The sequence below is a fragment of the Pezoporus occidentalis genome, unplaced genomic scaffold (assembly GCF_034315485.1).
Source record: "Pezoporus occidentalis ecotype Australia unplaced genomic scaffold, CSIRO_AGI_Poc_V1 ctg32, whole genome shotgun sequence".
NCBI lineage: Eukaryota > Metazoa > Chordata > Aves > Psittaciformes > Psittacidae > Pezoporus > Pezoporus occidentalis.
Genome location: NW_026915158.1, coordinates 4,621,406 through 4,648,609, shown reverse-complemented (window position 1 = coordinate 4,648,609; position 27,204 = coordinate 4,621,406). Strand labels below are relative to the sequence as shown.

The following is a 27,204-nucleotide window of genomic DNA, read 5'->3' as shown; positions in this document are numbered from 1 at the left end:
GAAGTGAAGCAAGCATGTATAAATGGTAACTGGATGGGGATTAGTTCCTCCTTTGATGATTTTGGAGGCTGGGCAAACTAAAATACTTAGTTTCCTGCACCCATTAAAGCTACTGGGACAAACAATGAGAAGTCAAGTACAGGGTGGAGAGGTCCCTTGGGAGAGTACCTTAATGTTTTCGAGAGGCTCATATTTGGAGGGTATTTGCAATCCAAACACCATTTGTCTATTAAAGCTGTTTCAGAGCACAAGTGACATCTGCACATTTGCCTCCTTGCATACACTAGCTATCACCACTGTTACAGTGCAGATGGCAATATGTCTGCCTTGGGGTATAATTCATAATAGGGAGTGAAGGTCTGCAGTTGCCAGAAATTGAATTACCAACAGCTAAGGGTTTGAAAAAGTGGAAAAATTAAACAGAGATAAATCACAGAGCATTGGTGGCTGACATCCAAGTAGTCTGAACAAACCAAACAACAAAGCAGCAACGCTGCTAACTCAAATATATAATTTACCCTTACATTAGCACTCTACCTGGCCATTAAAAATGTGGTTTCCAGAATTCTATTCACAACTAAACAAATTTACTTTGGCCCCAAAAATAGTGGTTGAGAGGCTCTATGTCACTTCCATGAAATAACTGGAGGTAGCACATGGCCCCTGTGCCAGCATGGGATCCCAGGGCTGAGTGGTCGTAGAATCACAGAATCAAAGAATCAGCTAGGTTGGCAAAGAGCTTTAAGATCATGGATTCCAACCGTTACCCCAGGGCTGCCAAGTCCACCACTAAACCATGTCACTAAGGGCCTTGGCTACGCAGTTTCTGAACACTTCCAGGGATGGTGCTTCCACCACTTCCCTGGGCAGCCTGTGCCAATGCCTGACCACCCTTTTGGTGAGGAAATTCTTCCTAATATCCAGTCTAAACCTCCCCTCGTGCAGCTTGAGGCTGTTTCCTCTTGTCCTATCACTTGTTACTTGTGAGAAGAGACCAGCCACCTCCATCCTCTCCATCCTCCTTTTGGGTAGTTGTAGAGAGCAATAAAGTGCCCCCCTTTCCCGGTTGCTCCAAGTCTCACTGCAGCCCTGCTCTCCACTTTCTCCCAGGAAGAGCTGACACATTTTTCCAGGTGGGCACTGGCTGTTCTGCACTGCCCATTCTGGATGAGGGAAAAAAGGGGCAGCAGGAAGGGCACCCACCACCCTACCCAGCACCAGGCTGGGTTGTACAATTCACACCATGGTGTTAGAGGGCATATTCAGCCCTCTACAAATGCGACTTGAGCTCAGCCCTAAACAGAGGCTTAAGGAGGCACTATAGTGGGTGAGAATCTGCTAAAAACAGACAGTGTGTTTTTTATATGTTGCGGCATGCTGCACCAAAATTTTGCATCAGAGCTTTTTGATCTTGCAGCGCTGCTAATCTGGGGCTCTGCAGCAATTCAAAAAGGTAGAATTCAGATCCAGACCTGCTGTTAAAGGTAGTCTGCTAGAATAGCATGCTCGGTTGCATTGAAGTTGTTATCTGGTTTCTTTCCCAATATGTGAGGGAGATTATCTTTCCCAAAAAAGCTACTTTGGCATTAAGCAGAAATCAAAAACCTTTGTAAGTCCTCAGATCCAGTGTCCTACCAGTTGCAGTTCTCTGCTCCTTCATAGTGTCAGGATCACAACTATCACCATCTTAGAAACACTAATCTGTGGTGAAGACAATTCCTGGTTTCTTCAAGAACCAAACGCCGCTAATACATCAGAACACATCGGAAAAATCATTTCATACATTATTAATTTCCTGCAGAGGATGAAAAATTTAAGAGAGGTTTGTCTTTCTGAGTTTATTTTTCTTAGGTAGGAGAATGAAAGAAAATCCAATTTGCCTATAATTTGAGTTATATTTGTGTATAAGCAGGCTAACAAGTATCTGTTTTCTCCCTACCCCCTCTTAAAGGCTTGTCCCTGAAGGGTGGGCACCAAAGGAAAAACGATGCTGTGACTATTGCCTAAAAAAACCCCTTCTACTTACTGCTAACCACTAACCCACTAGCCAGAGAACAGATGTACATGGGAATAGATTTATGCACTGTTATGCATTTAACAATGCTACACATCTCTTTACAGCAATCCAGCAAGCTCACCAGCCATCATTGTAGTACAACTGACACATTTCTCCATACCTTGCACCCCTTCTGCAGGTGAGAAATTCAGACATGGAGGAGTATCTCACCAACACTTCTTTAAAATTAGTTTAGCTGATGAAAGTATCTCCATGAAGTCCAAATATTGAATGGGAATGCAAAGACTTACCTGTACAGGTAGTTCTGTCTCTAGAGCTGGAGTAAAGGTGGCAAAGTCTGTTATGCACAAGCCAGATTTTTGAACAGGACAAAGGCTCGAATATCCATTTTTTGTTCACCTGGAACCTTCCCCAAGCTGTACCTTTAGAAAAAAAAAAAAAAAAAAGGGTTTGTCTTTTCTTGAAAGAAAGAGTTTATGCAGTTAAAAATATCTGTTTCTTTCCTAACTAGGCATCAAATGAGAGTATATGCTTTCCAGCTGGACATAGCTTCCCTAATATTATTTTTCTAATGAAAGGAAGAATTTCCACAAACTCTCTAATGAAAATGCTTATGAGCATGATTCAATACTGGAAAATACACAGGATGCACATTCCTAAGAGGAAGAATTACTCATATGTTCAAAAATAAGTTTGCTTTCAAGATGAATGAAAATAACAGAAGCATCGAATGTTGCGATGGAGGAGAAGAGCCCTGTGGCACATTGCTCGGCAGCTCTGGCTTACACTGCCTGAAATTCCAGGTCAGCATTAGCAGGGAACTGCTATGAAAGATAATTCCTTTAAAGCCCTGTCACTGAATAGGGACACTACATTAGAGTGATCATGCTAAAAGTTCTGAAGGACCAGCAAGGGGGGTGTGATGAGAATAGCAAAGTAACAAAACAGGATTGGGGTGGGCAGAAGAGATCTGTAGTTTCCTAAAGATGAATCCATTTCAAAGAAAAAAAACCCAAACTTTTCTTATGTTAATACATCCCTAGAAATAATATGAAATACCTATTTGTATTGAAGTAAAAAGAGAAAGGAGGTGGCATCCAGTGTACAGGGCAGCCTGTGAAGCAACAATCAACAGGCTCTATTGGCATTCTATTCATCTGCACTTCTTTTTCCTATCACTTTTCTTGCTAGTAAGATCTCTGCCACAAATTAGTAGCTGCAAGAGCGGTGTGATTTATCGAGCAGCAGCAAAACTGCCAGTTCTCACCTGGGGTGTGTAGCTATACTGTCGTTATTTTAGAAATGATAATGTCTTGCAGTTTGCCTAAGCTCAGTCTCATTTTTGTGCACATACAGACATAGCGATACCAAACCCAACCACTACAACGATCTTTATGTTCTTTGACTTTCAGAATGTGTGCGTCAATTAGATTGTGCAACTCTATCTCAGTTTTTCTGTTGAGAAGTCACAGTTATTTCAGAGACATTCACAATATGAAAAGAATTTAAACACTCCCTACAAGACTCCTTATCTTTTTCCAGCATGAATTTTGTTTGTGCTACCCAGCTGTCTGTGAGCCTTTGGCAACATTCTGCTGGAAGTTCTCACTCTCTTCTTCCCCCTCTCCTCGTCCCCCCGAATCTTAAGTATGGTGAGCAACACTTGAGTCATCTGTGTGCATGCCCAATTCTCTTATTTTTCTCTCATTCTCTGTTCATTATCAGTTGAAACTGAACACTAGGATTCGCATCACCTAATTTTTGAGGTTTATAATGCAGAGGTTTAAATCTGAGTCAGAGTCCCCAAGCTCCCTTTGCAGTCTGTGGAGAGGAATAAACAGTTGTAGGACATGATTCATCTCATCTTAGACTAGATTAGTGAAAGAGGTGAGATGAATCCCATCTTAGAAGCCCTCTACAGATCTAAGGTTGCTTAAGCATGAAAGCAAAACACCCTAATGTCAGATCTGGAAGAAAGGACAAAGTAAGCCTATGCATCCTGATTCTTGGATGAGTGGGAAAGGCCAATGACATTGCTACCCAAGATTATTTATGTTTCCTTAAGTAACCCATATAAGATCCCAGGTATCAGTTGACATGAGCCAGGAGAGGCAGTTGCACCATCAGACCTGTGTGGATGGAGTGAAGAGGGGCAGGGATGTGAGGGAACCACAGCCACCCTGCCAGGTGATCAGAAACCAGGTTAGCTATGGCTACCTGGCCTTAAAGCTGTACAACCGGTGGAAGGGGCAGCCCTAGCCTCTCACATCGCTCACCCCGGCTGCCTGCTCCTGCTGCCTCCCCTCCATCAGCTCTGTGGCCTCTGCTGCCACAGGAAAAGAGTTTGACTCGCTGATCGATGTGAAGGCTGTCTCCAAAAAGAAAGGAAAAGGAGGAAAAAAAGTTGATTGAAGCTGGGTCTGAGAGCTGCTCAAGCTTGCTGCATGGGTGCTAGGCCTGACACAGGGTGAAAAAGCAGAAAACTTCTGGGGAAAAGAAAGGTGGTCTTTGCAGAAGTATGTGTTATGGATAGTTCTCATGACTATAGCAAAAGTTGTTGTATTCTGGACAACTCAAAGTTATTCTTGGCTGGAGCTTGGAAATACTCCCTTCTTCTTTGTTTTGTTTCCTTTGACTCTGCAAGGTTTTTGTCCTTGAAGTAGTACAAAGCAGAAACACTATCAACTTCTCTGTGTTACCTCAAAGGGTGTGGAGCAGAATATTTGCTGAATTGTTTTCATGGCAATACCAAAGCTTATTATGAATGTACTTCTTTGCACTGGAGGTTTTTATTTTGGTGGTTTTGAAATGGAAAGCAGCTGTATGCAGAAAATGCATTCTCTTTTTGGAAATGTAGCTAATGGTAGAGTTGTTTCACCATCATGTAATGATTCTCTGGTATTAAATCTGGCTGTGAATTGAAAGTTGATTTCAAGTATGAAATATCTAGACAGTGTACTGAGAAATGGTCCTACTGGAACTTTTGTTGGGTTTGGGTTTGGGTTTTTTTTTTTTTGCAGATCTCCAAGTATGGATTTGATACTGGCACATGGAAAGAAGCTCCTGCATGGCAGACTAGGACATGCTGGTTTTGACTGAAACCTTTGATATTTGCCAGAAGGTCTTAATCTATTTTTAAAAAATCAGTAATAGAAAGGTAAATTTTTTAAAGACTGAGGGTTACAAGCCAGTTCCCATCTCTTGACAATTACGTCAATGAGAGGACAGGAAAAGCCAGACCTGCACTGACGGACAAGAGGTTCTGGGCCACTGGGAACTGGGCTGTTATCAGCTCTGACCTATTTCAGTCCCAAAGCAGGCTGATTGAATTTGGAGGTTCTTAACTAAAGCAACTAAACCCAAAAAACCTGTTCTATGGATAAATGTGAAAGCTTTTTTTTTCTTAAAGTAGAATTTCATGTTAAAAACCAAATAAATTAGGGAGGCTGAGGCAAGCAAGATTTAGGGATGTAAAGATATGAGCAAGGTAGATAATCTGAACCTAAATTGAATTTGATAGCTTGGAGAAAATGCTTTGAATAAATAAACTATATTTGCTTTTGCATGGTAAGCTGTTCATATAGAAAAGAAATTCTACAATTCAAGAGGGGAACAGCTCAAGATGAGTGCTGGTGCATGTTTTAGTCAGGGTACATGTCTAATAAAATATTCTGAAGGATAAAGCTGCTAGCAAAAGATCACTGGGCCTTTCCTTGTCCTCTCTGGTACTCTTCCATATGCATGTGTGTGTCCTTGATCATCAAATTATACAAGTGATTCAATATCTTAACTTTTAAGCTACGCAACCCAAGATGCATTGGGAATGTACAAGTCCAGAGATTAGAAACTGGAAATAAATGATAGCTCCATATAGTTTTCAGAACTGCAGCAGTTTAAATCAGTTGAGGACTCAGTTTCATTTCTAAGAAGACTCATGCTCCTAGCTTGCTCTGAAGTACATTTTCATTTTGTTGTCTTGTGAAAGCCTTGCTGACTTTTATCTTCTTTAATAGCTTGACTCTGTATTACCTCCAAAAAGCTCTTTACCTAAGTTTCATTCCTGATAGAAAGTGTCAATATGAGAATATGGTAATGTGTCACATATGTGCGTTATATTTTGAGGTTTTAAATGAGATGTAAGTCACAGTGTAGAGCTAAGCCACTGTAAAGAGTAAATGTCAACCAAGAAGCAAAAGAAACATATCTGAAATTCACAAAATATAGCAATGAAACTTCATATAAAAATCTGTTCACCAGCAAGGAAGAAGAAAATGCATCTAAAAGTAAATAAAATCATAGAATAATTTGGGTTGGAAGGGAACTTTAAAGGTCATCTAGCTCTGCCTCCCGCACCTGCAATGAGGGTAATAATCGTGATGAGGATATTCTAAGCAATTTTCTTTTCTGTCCATAGATGAATCTTCAAATGCTCACTGTGAGCTCTTCTGTCCCCATGAGGCAGAAGGAATTTACCTGACCCTGTCCTCTTGTTTCTGGTCCCCCTGGAGGGAAGAAAACATACTTAGCTGGGAACGGGATGAAGGTTGCCTTCCTTAATCCTCAAAAAGAGATATGAGAAGCATTTCCACTGCAACACATTTGGATTTTTTTCCAAATATCAACCCTAGGGTGAAACTTGTATGGTCATGTCATTTCCCACCGTTTCTCTGCAGGGCTCTAAATGGCCCTTACGAAGAGCCAAAATCGTATTTCCTTTGTGAAGACACACCCTTACATATGAGAAATAATGACAGAAGAGGTTCCCCAAACTGTTGTTTAGTGTGGTAAAAACAAAGCCTTCCCATACAGCAAGGCAGGATATTAGAGGGCATTGTCTCTCTGCAGTCAGGAGCCTGGGTGATGAGTACCTGAACTCATGAGGAGGAGATGGAATCTAATTTCCAGCAAGCATATGAGAACTTTCTATATGTATCTGTTATTGTACTTGCTATTCTTAAAAAAATAAAGCATCCCCAGTCAATAATCTGGAGGAAATTTTACCCACGGGAAGCTAAGATAACCTTTCTCACCCTTAAAGCTGGCTATGGATCCCACTGCTTGTGTCCTGCTGCCACCACCTCCCAAGGTTACTCTTTTGACAAGTTGATGGCAGATTATTTCTTTTCAAGTCCTGTCCCTGCTGAACAGAAAATGTCAAATACTATACAGCAAAACACGTTTGGAAAACCCAGAGCATGCTTTGTCTGTAGGAATTGTGCTTAAATGGTAGCATATTTAATACCTGGTGGTGCAATTTGCAGAGCCATGCATGGTCATTTCTGTTGCTTTACATGGAATGCCTCCTCTGTGTACTACTGTTATGTCCCAGTGCTCTGGCGGCATGATCTCTGAAGCTGTTCTGAGGGGCTTTCTGTGATGACCTGGTATTTTGGCAGTAATGGGAGCTGCTGGTAGCTACAGAACTGAAACACTGTTCTTACCCTGGATTTTTGCTTATTTTGATTAACCAGTACACAAGAGCTACCAGGAATTTAACATGTTAAAGGATCACTGGACTAAGCCACACTTCTGTTGTGGAAATCGAAAGTAGTTAGGAGACACTACTCAGTTTCTGAGAGCAAATTTTTATTTTACTTTTCCACTTCTGAGGGAGAAAATTTCTCTCAGCTGAAGACTATTTTTCTCCCATTTCTCTTAGTCCGGTATGTTAAAGCTACATGGTTAGGAAATGGCACCATGAAATGCCTCTTTTTACTATAGCTGTTTGAGCATTGTTCAAACCATCCCAAGGAAGGAAAAAAAAAGCACAAATTTCTAATATTTGCCCAGTGTGGATTTTTGTTTATGTCCTGAACACTGATGCAGAGCTCTTTCTTCAGTGAAGAGGCTGGAGGATCACATAGAGTCTGTTCTCAAAGCCTAACATAGGCACAGAAAGCTTATCTCTTCAGACTGCCTTTAAAGTTAGTGGCACTAGAATGAATGACTCAGAGAAGCAGCAGCTGAATTTAGGTGCTCTTGCTTGCCTGCTGAAAAGCTGTAGACAAATTAGGCTAACTCAAGTTGTGAGTGTATCTTTTAATGACTGTACCCAAACCGTATGTCTTTAAATATGCTCACTATTTTGATCCATGGCACTACATTCACACACTTTGCTAGATGGATATGTTCCATCTGTCTTTTTCTTCGGTGGCATATCACAAGCATCAGCTTGAACAGTAAATCTGTGCTAGAGTTAGCCATGGTTTATTATTTCTATTAATAGTCTGTGAAAGATCAGTGATCTAACAAAGTGCCACAAAATTATACATACTAATAAAGAAGAGAGGAGAAGACTGGGGAGAAACCTGTAAGATGCCCAACAGGCAATAGTGAGCATTTTAGTCTACAGTCACATAGTTAAAATAGTCTGAAGGATTAGCAGCCAAAGCTCTGCAAATTGTAACCATAACCACAGCTGGAATTAAGTGGCCAACAAGTGTTGCAGCTATGATTGCACACACTAGGATTTTCTGTGCATTAATCAATTAATTATTTAGTTCCTGAGAATCTTGGATGAAAATGAAGAATGGGGGAGATTATGGAGTGCTTGTGGTGTGGATCCCAGAGCACTCATCAAGTGCACAACAGCAGGAACACAGCATAAATAAGAGAAGCTGTGCTTGCTGCATTTATGTGACTGTTTCTCATTGTGTTCAATATGTAATTGGCTGGTACACGCCTTATTTACCTGTAGGATTTTGTTTGTTTTTGTTTACCTGTGAGTCTTTCTATAGTAAGCACTTTCTAGTCCCGGATGTCATCATGCAGGTCTGAGCAGAACTTGCATCACAGCCCCTGTGTTAGTCCTGGGCAGTGTAGAAAAATTAACAGGAGCTACATTCTGTAGGTGGGGCTTGTGTGCTTCTACACATACCCATTTGGTAGAATGATAAACCACAGGTTCGTGTTAGCATCCTAGAAATGCTTTTGCATTTTTCCACTCACAGTGTTGTCATATAGCAGCCACAGTTTTGACCTTAGGTGGTCAGAATTTCCAGCTGGCCAGAAGTTCATTCCCTTCCCTTGACAGCCCTGTTTTGGTTGAGAATGGCTTTTGTTTTGGCTGGAAGATGTGTAAGCAGATGAGCAGAATCATGCTGACAATGATGAGTTGATTCTGGGACACCTTACTTTGGGGGGAGAGAGAACCACAGGGGAAGGGAGATAACAGGCTTGTCTCTGAAGACTGGACCAGCCAAAGCCACTACTTATTAGTGTCAGCAAGGACAGTGTTGTAACAAAAGAGAGGGAGGCTCCTGTCAGTACTGCTTTATGTCTTCTCCTCCTTCCAGTTCATGCTTTTCTCTCCTGGGGTTTGCTCCACTTCATTTTCACCTGCTACCTTGCTGACAGAGCTTCTCTAGCTCTGTGATGCAGCCTGTATCAGATGCTAGGTATTTGCCTCATAAACAGTGCTTTCTGGTAAACAGCATCTCTGCCTCTGTCCAGGTGCTCAGAAGCATACTCAGTTCTTTCGTGAGCAGGGCAGCATTTCTCCTTGCTGCTGTGCAGGTAACAAAGTGAGACAGAATAGCAGGTGAATGGTCGAATTCCTCAGTGCCCCCTGTAGAGATATGGCAGCCAGAAAACATGCAGACTTTTTGCAACACATTTTTGAGCATGAGTATGTGACTACTGCAGACCATTTTTTTAATTGATCTTGTCTAAGAACCAGTCCTTGTTCCTTGCTAGATAAAAAACTCTTCCTGCTGGTATCTTCAGACACTGAATAGACAGGTAGCAAGCAGGAAGAGACAAATTCGTTCTATAGTCCTCTTTCCACCATGTTCTCAGCCCCATGCTGTGCTGGGCAGGGTTGCAGCTTTCCCTAGAATCTATCCCTTGCTTGTATTTTTAGCACAAAGACAGTGAAAGCATGATGGAAAACTGCTTTGGTGTAAGTAATAGAAGAAAGTCGACTATGACTTATGATTTCTTCTGAAGTAGAACTGTAGCTTCAAGGCGATGAGTTAAAGCTGAATACAGAATGTAGTGGTAGTTGGTAGGTGGCATCCATCTCATCTTAATCTGCTCTAAATCAAACCTAAGTCTTTGCAGGAGCCCAAACATTGCATTTTCCTGTTTTCAGCTGATCAGCAAGTATCTCACAAGTTACACTCCCTGATAATTCACTGAAATATCTGTCTATTATTTTTGCTTCTGAATTTTCCTTCCATAGTAGACCAAAATTCCCATTTCATGGTTTTCATGGCCTTTGATACAGACACAGGAGAAATGTGTAACCAGAGGCAGCTGTGCTGGCATGGAAAGCAAAAGAGGGGAACTCTAAATGTTAAAAAGAAAGGTGTGCTTATGGCTTGAAGAAGCAGGTGGACAGAAATGGGGAAGTTGATCCCAATGGGAAATCAGGGAAGCATGATCACTCAGGAGCTGTCTCAGGCTCTCCTAACACTGGGCCTTCCCTGGCTCCTGTGAGGCTCATGGTGTCAGATAGCTCTCCAGGAGCCACTGCATGCTTGTCCTTTGGGTCCTCTGACTTTAGGTACCCTGACCAAGCGAGCAGAGGGTGCTCAGTGCAGGAACAGGCACTGAAGAGTGATGGTGCTCAGTGGTGTCATGGGTGGTCAGCCAGCTTAGCTGTCTACAATTTGTAAGGCCGCCTTGAGGAGCAGCCAGGAAAGCATGATTCTCTGTTGTTGGAAAGCTGCTGAACCAGGCACATATGTTTGAAAGAAAGCAATTAGGCAAAGCAGTTAATTGTAGCACCATCATATAGGTATCTATTCATATGTGAATAATGGCATAAGTAACTGTAGCTGTCTTTTGGGAAATCATCCTCCTTTTATATTTTATTGGTGAATAAATTTCTGGCAGCTGAGTCATCAAATTACAATAATAGTCAAATATTTTTAAGATCGGCTATTTCAACCAGTGTCTGAGAGTTATGTATTCACTTGCTTTCATTGGACAGATTGTTAAGATAAGAACTAAGGGCGCATCCAGTAGAAGAAAGAAATACAGGTATGTCTGTCAGAATAGAAGTACCTGAAAGCAAGGAATAGTGTAAGAGAAAGAAAGATGAAATGGGATAGAGTTAGAAATTAGAGTATTTCAGTAGCATTAGCTGCAGATATTCTGTATGTAGCTTCTACTCACCAATTTTGTTTTTAATAGCATACAGAAAATCGAAGGAACCAGTTAGTTTTGAAACCTATTATTAAACTCAAAAGCAGAATAATCACTGTTGTCAGTTATTAGGTACTTGAATAATTTGACGTCTGGTGGGAGACAAACCAAAAGGATGAGTAATATATCTAAATATTAATTTTGGCATGTTTCAGTTTGCTTGCTGTTACCGCACATCTTTTTAATCATACCTATTCTATACAGACAACCTTTTGCCATTGTTGTTTCTTAAAAGTGGTTCAAGTCACATTGTTAGTTCAAGTTCAGATTTGGCCATTTGCTCACTTTAATATTAAACACTGGTCTTTATTAATGATGACATTTTAAAAATTGGCATGCTTAGTACATTAGTGCATGCTTCAAAATATCCTAGAAACTAACCATTGTCCTTAGCTTTTAACTGTGTAATTCTTCAGTACACTGATTAAAACAATTAAATACTCGGATCATTGAACAAAGAAGAAACTCCGTTTCTGTTCAAGGCCGGGCCACTGAATCAGCATATGACTTGGAGACGTGTTTTGGCACTCTTTCTTGAGTGGAACAGCACCTCGGTTGGTGCAGCACTTGCGCCAGTGAAACCGCCTCTTGGCAAAGAGCTGCTGTGCATGAATAAGCATGAACAAGGACTCTGACCATTAATGTTTCTGCTCTGTGAGCAAAAAGAAAAGTTTGGGGGTTGATTTGTTTGTTTGTTTTCTTTTCCAAAGCATGTTCTGATCTTTTGGTGCAAGTACTTTACAAACACTCAGTATGATGACACGCTTCCCAAGTAAGCAAGTAAATAAGCTTAGTAATGATAGCTTTGGCCTAGTATGCCATTAGTCTAGGCAATGTATAGTCATAACAAAGGACAACATTGCTCTGCAAAACTGTGAAGTTAAGGGAAGGAGATCAGACGTAGCAAAAAGTTAATTCCTAGGAAGGGTGAGATCGCACCAGTGAGGCTGAAAAGCACTCACCTTGCCACGCTGGTTATCTAACCACTGTTGTTGGCAGTGCAGAAAAGAACAATTTCAAGGTCAAATGAGGGGAGATACTAAAATTTGGCTTAGTGAATGTTCTCAGGGGCCTGCTTTTCTTGCACGTAACAGAGACATTAGCAAAATCCAGGAGAGTCGGTAATATTGCCACAGTCCATATGGGTGGTTGAAAAACTGTTTGGACCCTGTGTTGTGCCACAAAATACTGCAGCTAATGAAAGTCCAATGCCTTCTGTACCAAGATGAATATTTTGTATTGAAAGGGACTCTTCCATTGGCAGTGTGAATGGCTGCCTTCTAAGAAGCTGATCATGCTTTCCTTAATCTCTCTCCTTGATGAGCTGCCTGGAGAAGCAGAACAACAGCAGAGTCAGCATAAAGCTTTGCCTGGGTCTTTACTCCATTCCTTGTTGTACGAGTTACTAATAGGTTAGTACAACCAGGTTTTGTGTATCTGAGCAATTACAGTGCCGCTCTTGTGGTTTTATGTAGCTGCCAGGCCGCAAGAGGGATGACCTGAAAAACTCTCTTCTTTTACAAGCGTGAATAACTTTTGCATTTCCTTACCACCTCCAGATGCAGGACATCAGTGAAATTAAACAAAATAGCAGACCTCCTAAAGGTCTGCAAGGAGCTCAAGAAATTGTCCAGTGTTATTCATGGGTCAGAGTTATTGAAATGGCAGGACTTTACAGCCATTTTGAAGAAATGTATTTACACTAGCTTAAAACTGGAATCTTAAGTATTTTGTTTTGTTTTAAATGAGGAAAAGGGCATTGGGTAATTTATAAATTCACTAAGAAAATTTTATTGGACTAATACTGTCTATGTTGAAAATATATAAATATTATTGAAGCCCCATCCTGTAAAGAAGGATCTTTAAAGAAGGAACTCTTCTCCTATAAGGGATTTTAATAACAGCTGTGATTGTCTTGTTATTTATCTTGCTGTTGTGCCTTCAGGCCTTCTTAAACTCTCATCGTACAGACATGTTATAAAGAGGCATTATAGCTTGCAGCCTTGGTTGTGACAGGATGAAACAGTTTGGTAAATAGCATAGATGGCCCAAGCAAAAAAATAAGAGGAAAAGTATAGTAGGGATAGCTACTGCTATTGGAGGTGGGAGAGTGGGGGACCACTTGTTTCCACTTTATAAGCCTGGTCATGGCTGTCATGCAAATCAAGGCAACCAATAAAGCCATGGTGTGAGAATAAGGAGTGAAAGCTGAACAACTGCAAGAGGAGGAGAATTTTCAGACTTGAGGAGGTTAAAGCTATTAGGGGATTTCAATTATTATTATTACTACTACTAATAATAATTAATTTCATAGTGTTCTACTGAAGGTCAATGGCTGACTAATGCTTTGGACAAAGGATGCTTTTGTTAGAGACATATTTTCTTGGAAATAAAACCATACCAGTGTTAAATATACTTTGAGATGCAGACACCCTGCTTCCTGACCAGCGTTAGCAGGATGCTGCCCACAGTATCCATATGAGGTGTGATCCTCTCAAATCACACTGCCATTGCTGGAGCCAAGAGGAGGCATGACTCTTGCCTACATTTGAAAGGCTTTTACATGATTGGTTGTTGCTGCCAGGTGACCCAGACACCAAGTGTCCCTGGATGTCCACGGGAGCTACGGTATCACTTACAATGCCACGTTTGCTATCGGTGATTGGATGAGTTGCTGCATGTGCACACTGTTGCTCATCTTTGCTACTGCCTCAAAAGCTTTGTTTTATAACATGCTGTCAGGCTCCATCACTCTTTGGACTCAGGAGATAATCTGCAAAAAAATATAGGGCAGCCTATTTGGCATTGTGAACACAGGGAAACGTAGTGCCTGATGTGGTTTCTCCTTTCCTCTTTAGATTTCCAGCTGCCATATCTTGATCATCTCAACACCGAAGAGCTGTAGCCCCTCTTCCTAAATGGTAGCAGTAGAAAACTCAGTAGGACTGGGACATATTTTCTCTGCTTGATACCCTTCTTTGCTTCCTTGCTCTGTGAGGAATCAGTACTTTAAAAATAGAAATGAAAAAAGGGAAGAGAAAAAAGGAACCTTCTGAGACCAGCTTCAGTTATAATTTTGAAAAGCCTGGTGTATTTTTAAAATCTTTACTTTCCTGTTGACATTATCATAAAAGCCCTTATTGATGTCTGTAATTGTTTTTTTACATCGTGACTGACCTAACTGTGGTTTTGTTCATCTCCTTTTCTCTCCCAGTGGAGTTTTTATACTGTGATTTGGCTTCCATGAAGTCTATACGGCAGTTTGTGCAGCGGTTTAGAGCAAAGAATTGTCCACTCCATGTCCTGGTGAATAATGGTGAGTTCTGTTTTATTTCTTCACATTTCTGCAGGAGAAGATATGACAAATGGGGCTCTCATCTATCACTTCACATTTCAAATCAATTATCTGAACCATACAGCAAGTTAAAATATGGCTGCATTAACAGGGATATTTTTCTAGGACTTAAATTGTATTTTTTGGAGAGACTGAGCAGACCAGACACTTCAGTCCCACCCCTGCTTGTGACATTATTGCAAGTCTTGTTCCTTTGCTGTTTTTTTAGATCTCCAGCACTAAAAATCATGCAACTGCAGAAGAATCTAAGCACCCATGATAAATATAAAAAAGGAAAGGAAAGCTGTACTGCGTGGGTGTAGAAAACCTGTCTTTAAACCTTTATTTACTTTCTTTCCCCTTATATTTTCCCTGTATGAACACATGCGTTCGCTGTGGTTGCCTGGTGAGCTGGGTTGGGGGGATTAATCCATGTGAAATATAATCTAGCAAATTATCCAGTGACCTGAGAGCAGTCACTGCTTAGATCAAGGTACTGCTGGAAAGTTGTCCGTAAAGCTGTGTCAGAGAACAAATTAAAAGGACAACATTTATCTTGCCTTCATGCAATTATCAAATGAATCTCATTACTGTTAGGGATTTTAACTTCTGTTATTCACATACTTGCCATCTAATTATGTTTTTTAGCCACAGCATTTTTGGAAACCAGCCCATACAATAATTCTCCTCCAAAAACCATGCATGCTCTGCATGCACTTTCCTAAAGGGGAATTTTCACCTGTCTATTTAACTAGGGGAAAAACCCACCAGCAACAATTTAGGCTTCTTTTAGAAGTTTTTCTGCTTTTACATGCTGATGTTCTTGTTTTCCCAATTATTTACATATATTTTTATTAAGACTTACCAAAGAACATTTTCAGTTTTCCTGTGCACCCTTCAGTCCTAGTGAGGGCAAACATACTGTAAATAAATGGGTTTATTACAATTCGTTGATGCCTTAAAGATCTCTCAGTAACACAAGCAAATATTGCAATAAAAATTCAGCAGTATTTGAGTTCCTGATTGATAATGAAACATTCATGAAACGTTCAATTAAATGTTCATTTTTTTATTTGACTAGTCAAAATAGCCTACCATTATTATTCTAATTGTGCAATAATTAAAGGTAGTGGATATTTAATCCTGCTTACAAAATCATTCCAGTTTTGCACGTCTACTCCAGTAGTTTTCCAGGTCATTGGTGATCTTTTAAAGAAATGTAGCTCCATCACTTGCTCTCCATCCTTTGCCTAGCTCAAGGATATAACTGGGAATTAGATTAATACTAAAATACTGAGTTTCAAAGTATTTTCCTAGAGCTAGACACCAGGTCCCACAAAAATTTCAGTGATATTTAGGTATCCAGCTAATTCAGACGCTTTAAGTAGCTTTACATGAACATTTAGGGTGTTCAAAATGGAGATTAGCAGGCTAGAGTCATCTCCCCTCTTTTTGTTATAGCTGATTTTAGCATATACGTTTAACTTTCTAATTTCTAATTTAAAAGGAAAAATTTGGTTGAATGCACACATTATCAGCTGACAAATAAAGGCCTGTTGTTCCATTACTATGCTTTCTGCATCTGTAATGTGCATGCTCAGCTCTTGGTTTTTAAAATAAACAAAACATGTTAAAGATGCAAATAGACTACTACATAAACATTTTAAAAACCATGATGTGCTAGTGCTAAAATGAGAAAAATGCTGTGACACAGAAAACAAATTAATTTTCTGTGAAAAAATAATCTATGTATCTGAACTATGAGGCACAGAAAGATGGATTCAGGACAAGCAGTTTAGAAAGCTTAGTCTGACAGAAGGTCAGAAGAATGTCTTCTACTCTGCTAATTAGCAATTGGGTGCCATTTTTTGGTTTTGTTTTTGAAAAGAACTGTATCTTTGTACAGTTGAAAAGCATTTAGTAAAATACAGCATGTACACTACTGTAATTACTTAATACATTAATTAAAATATATGCTGTTAAGATACATAAGAAAGTCTGCTATTTTCCCGTGGTTGCGGAAGGGACAGATAGTAAAACACTTCATAAAATTCCACAAGCAGTAGTCACTGTTTCATGCCAGAGAGGGTTTTTTCTAACTTCCAGTCAGTCATTTTCTGTGTGCGCTAGAAATATTTCTCAGCACCTTGTAGTTAATGTTTTTACTTGTACATTGTTTACAGTACTTAATGATTCTAATCAAGAGAGCTACCACCAAAATCACATCATCTTTAATGATAACAGAATACCTATGGATACCAAACATAGATGGTCTAACTTATTAACAAAGACATACTAACTACTTTCTATGTTGCAGTTCATTGAATGGTTTGTGATTCTGGCTACAGGTTAGAAAAGGAGAGGGAGAAAACAAATGAGGACAGCTGGTATACTCCTTGGCATGCACACCAACACAAAAAAAAAGAATTTAGAGATTTTAGGATATTATTAGCATGCTATACACAGATTACAGTTAATATATTTCAGGTCGGAGCCTATCTAAGCCAATTTAAAATCAGTATTTCTGAGCTGCTGGCTAATTCAGATCTGCATATTTTGTACTTAATGGGTCTTCTAAGAAATCTCAGTCTCTTGATACAGTGGATATATCTCTATAAGCTTCCCTCTTTAGCTCCCAGGGAATAATAAAAGCTTTATCAGCAGGTACCTATGTGAAATATATGTATTTCTTTGTGTTACCGTAAAAGCCACAGTTCAGCCACATGCAATCCAGCCATAATCCTTTGCAGGGAGACATCTTAGTCCCATTGGTCACATGCTAAATTATTCTTGTCTTTGAGTATTTGCAGGACAAGATCGTCAGAAGGAAGTGAGATCTGAAGGGTAGGAACAAGTGGATATATCACAGAATCACAGTATTTTATAAGTACTTAACGTATTCACAAGTATTTTTGATTAGTTAGGTTTAACAATAGTTATTTACATTATCACAGTAAGTTCCATGTGAAAAGATCCTGTCCCACTGGATTAGGTAAGAGCCAGTTCCCCTCTCTGCAGCAGCTGCAGTTTACACAGACTATCTTACAGTCTTACGAAAAGGAGAGACACTCAAGAGAAGTGGAGATTCACTGCAGAAGAGAAAGTTAGCAAGGAGGTTTGCTGTTGACTCCAGTGGAAACTGGACTTCACAAAAAGTAGTGCCTCTCCTCCAGCCACGTAGGAAGGCTCATTCACTCAGTGAATCTTGTTGCAGCATCTTTCTTACAGCATCATTTCATCTTTGTCTTTCCGTGAAGACAAATAAGAGCAATACATCAGCAAAGCTGAGATGAAAAAGGTATAGAGGGACAGGGAAAAAAAGAGGAGGACAAGCAGAAGAGAAAGTGGCCCTTTACCTTGGTGTAATGGATGATGGATAGTAGACATCATGGGAGAGATGGGCCTTTGGGAGATGTTTAGGGCTGGAAGAGGTAATCTGAGGTGATGGGGAAGTAGTTTTTAAATGGATATTCCATGGATGATGGGCAAAACTAGGAGATTCATAAGGACACTATCATGCAGCTTGATTGTGTTCTAAAATGGGAAGATATTCTCAGGGCCATATTTTCTGAAGAAACTTTGTGCACAGCAGATATAATTTACTCAGATTTTTCAGAAGAGGTTATCTAAGAGAGATGACTGGAAAGTATGAGGACGCTGGCTGATCACACACTGTTCTTTACAGGCATTAAGGGCCTTGGATACTAGAAGTAACTTGTCTGGGCACATGTATCAGAGCACCATGATACTTCTGAGGGGATTCAACCCAACTTGTTGAGAATGATTGAGGGTTATGCAGTGCCAACATTACCTAGCGCCGCGAATTTTAGCAGTAGTCATCAGTTAGAGCTTTTATTATACTTGAATAGCACTGTTGTCTGCTAGAATGTTTTGTATCCTATATAAAGATATCAGATTTCTTATAAAAGATTGTTTCTCATTAAAAGAGCTAGTAAGTTAAAAGAGTAACTTCAGGCTACTTCTGACTTTCAAACTGTAAGATTTCATTCATAAAAATCCTGTCTTCTGTTTGATACTATCTTTGTCTTTTTAATTATTTCCAAAGCTTTTTCTGTGTCTGTGATATCAAACACTTTGTGAAAGGGAAATATCTCAGGCTCCACATGCTGTAGGTTCTTGACACATTTGCTTTTATGTTCTCAATATGAATGTTTTATCAGTGGAAGACAGATACAAAATTCAGCTATTGATGGATTAGGAAACCCAGCCAGTTCTACTGAAGTGTGTGGAACATTTGCCATTGGCTTTCCTCAGAGGCGGGAGTGAGCCATGTCTTATTCTTACCTAATCCTATCATAGCTTTTAGGTAAAAATATTTTTATACAAAGTGTAAAACAAGATATTGTACTTCTAAGAGAAATTCCTATTCAATTAGAAAGCTGTGACTGTCCTTCCTATTTTCTGATTGTGAGTGGGATAACTCACCATTGTGCCAACTCAAATAACCAAGTTACTGAGCATATTTTTAGGAAACAAAGTGTTTGGTTTTTTTTTCCCAACCAGACCCAATTATGAATGCTCTGATTTATTTTAGTATAAAAACAAAATGTCAGTTATGGAACATATTTTAGTTTTTTAACCTACACATTTTCCAAGGAACTAGCCTGTGCTTTCTGTGTTTGCTGTGTAGCAGCATGACACTGAATCAGAAAGGGAATCTGTTCTTAAGGAGGTATTGCAGCCTGTTCAGTTTTGTGCTGAACCTACCAAGATTTGGTTGTTCTCACAGTGCTTGAATGTGGATTGGCTGCAATTTTATTTATTTATTTATTTTACTTTAAACTGCTTATAAACTAAGAGCTTGTCTTTGCTGGAAAGATGCATTGCTTTATTTTCTTTGGCACTGCTGATGCAGTCCACTTTTCTCTTGTGGGCACTATAGATGGGTCTGGGAGCGCTACCAGTAGACATTACTCAATTTTCAGTTCCTTACTAGTTAGCCAAACTTTCAATGTTTGGGCTAAGGGTTTCCATGCCAAGTATTTGCCTTAGGGTAAGGGGGAGTGTTATTTAATTTTTTTTTTCTTTCTTTTTTTTTTGAATGCCAGATAAAAGAGTTTATCTGTTTCCAACAATGATAAGCAAAACATCTTAGGGATTTTTAATATAAAAAATTATGACAAATTTCTTTATAAAGTCTCTGGTTTTATCAGTGGAATAGGGATTTGAATGCAGGCAAAATGCTGCCTTTGTGTCAGAGGTGGCTGCACCTTTCACCACCTATGAAATATTCCATGATGGGTCAAGTCAGAAGCTTGTAAAGCCCCGTGGTTTGAAAACCACCTTTAATGTTTTAATCGCTAAAGATTTTGCCTGTACCAAGCATGTCCTGCATTGAGACTGAGCTGGTCTTCCTGCTGGAATCACAACCCTGAGCCATGGTGGGAAGTACTGTGTGCAGGCAAGCGCACTGGCACTGAGGCTGGGCACCAAGGTCCTGTCTGCTCCCTGTGGCTGCCTCTTGAGCTGGGGTGGATGGGCACTGTGGCTTACTTCAGGCTCCTCCTGGTCTCTCCACTGTCTAGACTTGGGGCTTGGATCCTTTATGATCTCTGTGACAAGTTTCTGTCCCCTTAAAAGCAGACTACTGGATGGGAAGAAGTTGGTGGGTGGTGCTGGGTGTCTGGGTTTTACCTTGATATACAGTTGGAACATGACTGTGGAGCTGGGATGTGATTTCATCACTCTCAGGATGTAAACATCTTCCTAGTCATGGCTGGTGAACTGATGTAGATGGTGACCTCAGTTAGCTAGTGACCACTTCTGTCTAGAAATGCTCTCTCTTGCATTTTTAGGCATGATGACAAAACCTGTAGCATGGAAGAGGAAGAAGCCTGGTTTGAATGCAGATGGGACAAGACCATAACTTCCAAGAGAGGCAGATCTGTATGAGAAGCCTGGGAGTGGAGAACTGAAATAGAATAGGTAGTTAAGGCTGGGAGGTTATAAGGGAGAAACAGCAGAAGATGGAGTGAAGATTTGGTGGGAGGAAACAGGGCTGTCAGGTGGGAGCCATTAGGATGGGGAAAAGTTGATGGCAATATGTTTGAGTTTGCTGACTGAAAGACTTTTAAACAGAATTAAACTATGAATGTAGCATATATTCTTGTTCAATATCAGGATATTCATATGGCAACAAGCATGGTGAGAGCGAGCTGGGGTGGGTAGTGAGGATGAAGAAAGCCGATAGGTCTGAACTGTAGAAGAGGTCTCGGTCAGAATTTGCAGGTGCTTAGACACCACATAGTTCACAAGGACTGAGTCCTTACCTGGAGGACTAGAGTCTCTGTTCCCCTAAAGAAACCAGCCTCAAAAACAAGAGAAGAGCCAGCCAGGCACGTGACTGACAGACGCCTATAGAATGCAGAATGAAATTTGTGAGATTCAGACACAAAAGAGCTAGAGTGGCTGGCTAAGAAAATTAGGGAGAAACAACTTACTGTTTTCAGGGAAGCAGAGAGGCAGATGAAGCTGATATTCAAGGCTGGGGCTGAGCCTCTCCCCTCCTTCCCACATACATGCTGTTCCTTTGTAAGATCCGTGTTGGGTCACTGGATTCTGGGGGTAAGGGAGGGAGGGGAGCTTAGCCCAGAGTTTTGGCTGGGAAGCAGCATGCAGTCCTTGGCTTAGGCAGGGCCATACATTTTGGCTGGCACAGGAAGGCAGCATGCATGTTCTGGGAAGTGGCAGGAGAGATTGAACCCTCTGTGGACAGTTCTCTGCAGCCTGAAGCTGGGTCCTGATGCTGCCCTCCTCTTTATCCAGCTGTTCACCATGGACAGTCCCCTTCAGGGAAGATCCATGTGCAGGACACTGTCCTGCCAGTGATGGCAGTGGATCTTCCCAAAGGTCAAATGCATTGATGTGGACTCTCAGTGTTATCTAGGTGTCATCATTATGTCATGGGGTAAAATTTCTTGTTTGCTTCAGTTTCCTACCAAAGCTTTTCTTTATCCTACCAAAGTTTTTGCTTTAGAAAACTGCACATACATGAGAGTTCCAGAAGATACTGGGAAGTGCAAGTGTCTGAACTCCTGCTGTGGAGACAGGAAATAGCATCAGAGAGCTGTACCAAGCTTCATTTGTATTTTTCTTCTTTTCTTCTTAACTGCTCGGATTTTTGCCTTTTCAGCTTTCATACACTGAAAAGCTGGCTTCTGTGTGGTCCTGTCTAGACTCAGAACATTTTTTGGGGGGGATACCAGTAGGTGTGCAGCATGCCTGTAGCACTGGACTCTGGGTTACAGATGAAGTTTGGCAAGCAGTGTGTCTCAGTGGTGCTGTAAATTCATCTCTCTGCAGCCCAGATGAGGCATACCTGTAAAAAGCAGTTATATGTGTACAGCTGTGTCTCCGATAGGCACTTCTGGACGCAGTTATTCTAATAAGGCATTGCATCTTCTCGTTGCTCACTAACCAGGAGAGATCTGCAGGACAACAGTATTCTGGGATAGCACAGCCCAATAGAACGATGTGGAGCAATCAATCTAGTATAGGCAGCCTAGCCGGAGGATGCTGCTATATGGTCTTTGAGATGTTCACTCCACTATAGATGGCCCTATTCAGGAGAGAAGTGGGTTACACTATTTTATATGTAGATAGATCCATCCATAGATCTTTTGGAGTATGGATGTGTAGAGCAGAGTGGTTTGGACACTGTTAAGTGAGGTGGGTCACCTTGTATGGCTGCACTCATGGGATGGAAAATGCTGCTAAGTCAGTCAGCTATACCAGTATAAAACCTATATAGAGAAAAGACTGTGCTTTTACTTGGAGTTACTGTCTCTAGTCATTTTTCCCATTGGGAACTTTTCTGGTACAGTATGTATCTCTTTCTTGTACATAACAAGAATTGGGTGAATGAGATTATATAGGTTCACTTCCTGCTGTGAAGGTGCTACCTGTAAGCGTATGTGACTAGCCTCTTGCATTTTCTGCCCAGCTTTTGGGCTGCTGGGAATGAAAGGACTTGCATGTGGAGGCACTGCCTCCAAACCCACTTCTGTGAGCCTGTCTGGGAAGAAAAACCTTTTGTTCTTCATATGAAGAGATTTTAAATCTTTCTTCTTTAGTGAGTTTGAGAGAACTACCTGTAAAAGCCTCCAGGTAACTCACTGTAAATAAATCTAGATGAGCGAAATACTTTTATTTTTAAAGCTCTTAAAACATATTTTATAATGGAGCTGAATGATGAGAAGTACAGGAATTACAGCAATGTCTACCATCATCAGCAGTACAGGCAGACATGGTAGAAATTCTGTATATTCCAATAAAAATACAGTATGCCTGGCCTATAGTATTAACAACTGTCATAAAGTTTTTGGTTATGCTGTGAGCAATATCAGACCCATTATGCTCTTAAAATCACCTAAGACTGATTCACTGACGGATCCCAGGAGTTTCATTGGAAACTTCTATAGAAAATCATTATAAATATCTGTTTTCGAAGACAGTGCTCCTGAGGTTTATTCATTCTTTAAGAGAAAAATACAACTGTTGCCTAGTCATAAAAGTAAAAAAAAAGGATAGATATTTTTTTATTCATTATAGCTAATAAAAATGTGTGTAATTTGAACTTATTACAAAAAATGCATAACTGCAGCACGTTGGAATGTATTACTGTATGTATAAGAATGGTTTTCCAGCATAGTTGTACAGCAAAGTATTTTCCTTATTCTAGTTTATTTCTATACTTGCAAAATCACACATCTGTGGATCATTTCGTCGGGTTTTGGCATGCATATTGTCAGCCTTTTGCCTGAATATTTCTGTAACAGCTAATCAAAGTAAAATCTTGTATTCATCTTACTTATTCACTAATTTTCTAATGCTATGCTGATATCAGTGACATTTTTAAAAATAAATCTGGAAACAATGCAACTAAATCAGAGGGAAAAACGTACAAGAAAGTTAAAGTGTTTGGCATTAATGGTCTGTGTGCCACTTCAGATTTCACATGTACTCCAAAACACTGAGGAGACTGACAATTGATAATTAAGACCAAAAAGATTGTGGGTTGTATGGATTCTATAGCAGAAGAAAACTCATTCTTAGTTTACAATTAAGAGGTAAGGTAAACGAACTAAGAAGGGCTTTTTTTTTTTCTTTTGAATGTTTCAAATAGTACTGGATTAATTGAAAGAATTAAAAATAGAAGCAGCTTTCATTCTTTGAGTTACCATTTGGGGCCCCTGAGTAAAGCTGATGATGTTTCAGGACCAAAGAAAATCAATAGTGTGCCACTTTAAGTACCTATTGAATGCTACACAGTTAGTAATGTAAAAAAGAGAGCTTGCTGCTACACTTCCAAGGTTTTCCCTTTTGTCAGAGGAGCAGCCAGGTTCAGTTGCCTGTTTGGTATTCCTTTGTACACTTGCCCTCAGTGAATTAAAATGGCTTCTCCTCAAACAAAAGAAACAACCCTCAAATTGCAGGGCAAGATTTTTTGATAGCGTTGATATGAACCACCTCAAAGATGAGAGTCTTCTTTAAAAAAAAAAAAAAGGAATAAAGTCTTTCAAAGGTGTTTCGAATTAATATTATTTGACCTTGAAGACAAAAAGGGAGTTCTAGTAGTGACAAATGCAGGCAGCGATGACTGTGCGTGCTCAAGGACTTGACCGCAATTTCTACTCAGAGGAAGCTCCTGAAGAACGAGAAAAGTAATTTTTGGAAACGTGTCTTAATAGTTGTGCATTGCAGGAATGATTTTTTTTCCCATCTCCTGATCTGGGCTCAGATCTGTGTTTGCTTCCAGAACATGCAGCACAGATGGTGGAGACTAATTGGGGTGGAGGGCAAAGACTCTATGTGCTCTTGAAATCCTCTGCCTTGTCCAAAGGTCAAGGGGGCAGTTGCTGTAGCACAAGCATCCTCAGGGCTGATGTGAGTGGTGACAGCCCCCCCCCCCCCCCCCCCCAGTTTGCCTGCTGGTCATGATGCAAAGCTGAATGGCTGTAGCTGCCATCTAACACGCTTCTCTCCAGGCAAATCCCTCTAACCCTCTGTCTGACTCAGCCAACAGTGTGTGTGTTTGCATGGATGTGTCCTACAGTGAGCCCTGCAGCAGCCCTGGCAGATGCAGCAGCAGCAGCAGTATTTAGGGTTTACATCAGGTTTGCTGTGCCAGGGCAGTTTTCTGTTGGCTGCCATTTCATGGGCTTGCATTTTAATCATAGAATAATAGAATAGTTCGTGTTGGAAGGGACCATAAGATCATCTAATTCCAACCCCCTGCCATGGGCAGGGACACCTTCCACTAGACCAGGTTGCTCAAAGCCCCATCCAGCCTGGCCTTGAACACTGCCAGTTTTGTGTTTCTTTACCAACGTTGCTGAAAATACACCTCCAGTAAACCGCTTCCTCTTGTCTTTTCCAAATGTCAGAACTTTGGAGGGCAGATTGGCCCTCAGGGAAATGGAGACTGTTTCCTTACACCAGCCCTGATGCTCATAGCTGTAGTAATGTAGCAAAGAAAAAGTCTCAGCAGGGTTTGTCTCACTTTTCTGTCTGTCCATACCCCTCATGCCAGGGCTCAGTCCCAGCCACTGTTCTGGATGTCATTATGTGCAGATTAGGGAGGAAATGGAAACCTGTTTACAATTCTGTGAGTAGTTGCACCATGCATCAAAGTAAGTGCTGCTGAGGAAGGGGAATACAACAGGACACCTGGTCAAACACCCTCTAAACTGTCTTCCCATTGTTAAAGATGAGATGTGACATACAGAGAAACCACACCTGGCAGCTGGGTTTTCCTGTCGTTCTGAGGGATCTGGGAAAGTGACTGCAGTGACAGAGAGAGTTGCCAATCAGAGCTTTTGTAGAGCCTCATCATGTAATTTGTGTTGTGTTTCTTTCATTGGAACACCAACAGGCATCATTCATGTTCCGTCTTATGTTCTCCATACATGGGTACACTGTGTCATAACCAACCCTTTTGTTTGCTCTGTCATCTTCTCTTATTTCTTACCCTCACTCTCCTTCTCCAGTTAAGCAGTAGGCAGCCATAGGTGAATTCCTAAGGGTGTTGGCCATGCTAAAAATATCCTGAAAATACCTCCTTTTCATCCTGAGCAGCAGTAATGAAGCAGAACTGTCATGTGGTGGGACCTCCCGAAGAAGGAGTGCTGTAGATGAACAGCATCTGCTGTTTAAAATGGTCATTTAATATGCCATCATCAGGCTACATGACATCAAGAAGCGAGATGTTAAAGGCTTTTTAATGGACATGTGAAGTAGCACAAGGGTTAAGCTGACATTTTGTTGTGTCTATGAGCAGAGGTGGTCTTTTTGCTGTATCATATTCATGTGTTGTAGAGAGAAGAGAAATGTCCTGCAACGTTACTCTCCTTTCACCATGTCCATCTGCATTTTAATTACAAAAGTCAGGTCCACTTGCATGATAATTAAATTTTAATAAAATAAGAATAATTTATAACATTCAAGTCCACGTGTAGTTGAGCGGGATAGCTATCCCCCACACAGCCTCGGTATGCAATATAATTTATGCATGAGCTCAGTATTTTCTGCAAGATGATGAAATCAACGTTGTGTGTTAGGGATGTGGATACTTATTTTAGGCACTGAATTTGAAAATTGTGGCTTGTAGAAATATATGCAAAAATATTGCCAAAATAAGCATTCAAAACCTCATTTCAATATGCAGCTGCTTGTAAGCACAGTAATTAAGATATATTGGGTAAATTTACTGCATCTTTTCTCACCCACACCAGTGAGATAGAAGTTGCAGATTTCAGATGAAGACTCCAGAGATCTTTAAACTCCAGCCAGGACTCAGCAGAAATCCATCTGGGAGAGCAGGTCTGCTGCTTAGCCCAATCTTGTCTCCACTGCTCTGAGCTCTTTGATGGAGGCAATGTTGTTGGGATCACCCAGCTGCCACCTATTGCAGATGGATTAACTATGGTTGTGTATCTGCAGCATTGCATTCTGACATGTCAGCAATGGGTTAACTCAACTTTTAATGTCTTCAGAACCCTTTTAACAAATGAACTCATTTATCCTCACAATCCTGCAGGGAGAGAGGAAGGGAGGGGGAGAGTCAGTTTGACTGTTTTCTGGATAAAGGAACCAAACTGGGGATTTTGACATTTTGCTCGGCAGGAATCAATCATTGTCTGCTTTATACTTCACGTGACATCACCAGTCACTTATTGCTCTAAATGTCGTGTTTATACTGCAGCAGGAGATACATGTTCCTTCTAGCCTGCTTCTTCTCTGAAAAAAATCATCAGGTTTTACTTCTACTTTCTCCTCCAGCTGGGGTGATGCTGGTCCCCGAAAGGAAGACAGAGGATGGGTTTGAGGAGCACTTCGGCTTGAACTACTTGGGACACTTCCTGTTGACTAACCTCCTCTTGGATAAGCTGAGGCAATCAGGAACGCACAGTCACAATGCTAGGATCATCACTGTCTCATCAGCCACCCATTATGTAGGCAAATTGCACCTGAGCGACTTACAAAGCAGGTACTGATTCATTTTTGGTGTTCACTGATCTGTAGTAAGAGTGTGCAGATTAATCTCCAAGAGAATTGTTACTGAATACTCAATGTGGGTTTTCTTTTGTTGCCTTTTTTTTTTTTCTTAATTAATGGGGATTTTCAAGGGATTCCTTAATATCTTTCAAGCTTGACCAAAGCTTTCAGCCTTCAGTCAAAGATA

The 27,204-nt window shown here is 40.6% G+C and overlaps 1 protein-coding gene across 6 annotated transcripts in view; it reads left to right on the top strand.

The window, feature by feature from the left end:
- The window catches only part of DHRSX (dehydrogenase/reductase X-linked), a 160,625-nt gene that overhangs the window by 87,529 nt on the left and 45,892 nt on the right, over positions 1-27,204 (top strand). For 4 of the 6 annotated variants that reach the window (XM_062628687.1, XM_062628685.1, XM_062628684.1 and 1 more), the window contains 2 exons: positions 14,382-14,483; positions 26,802-27,009. In XM_062628687.1, the coding sequence (XP_062484671.1) occupies positions 14,382-14,483; positions 26,802-27,009 (310 nt within the window). The remainder of the gene's footprint in view (positions 1-14,381; positions 14,484-26,801; positions 27,010-27,204) is intronic. The other 2 variants (XM_062628688.1, XM_062628686.1) reach the window with 1 other exon arrangement.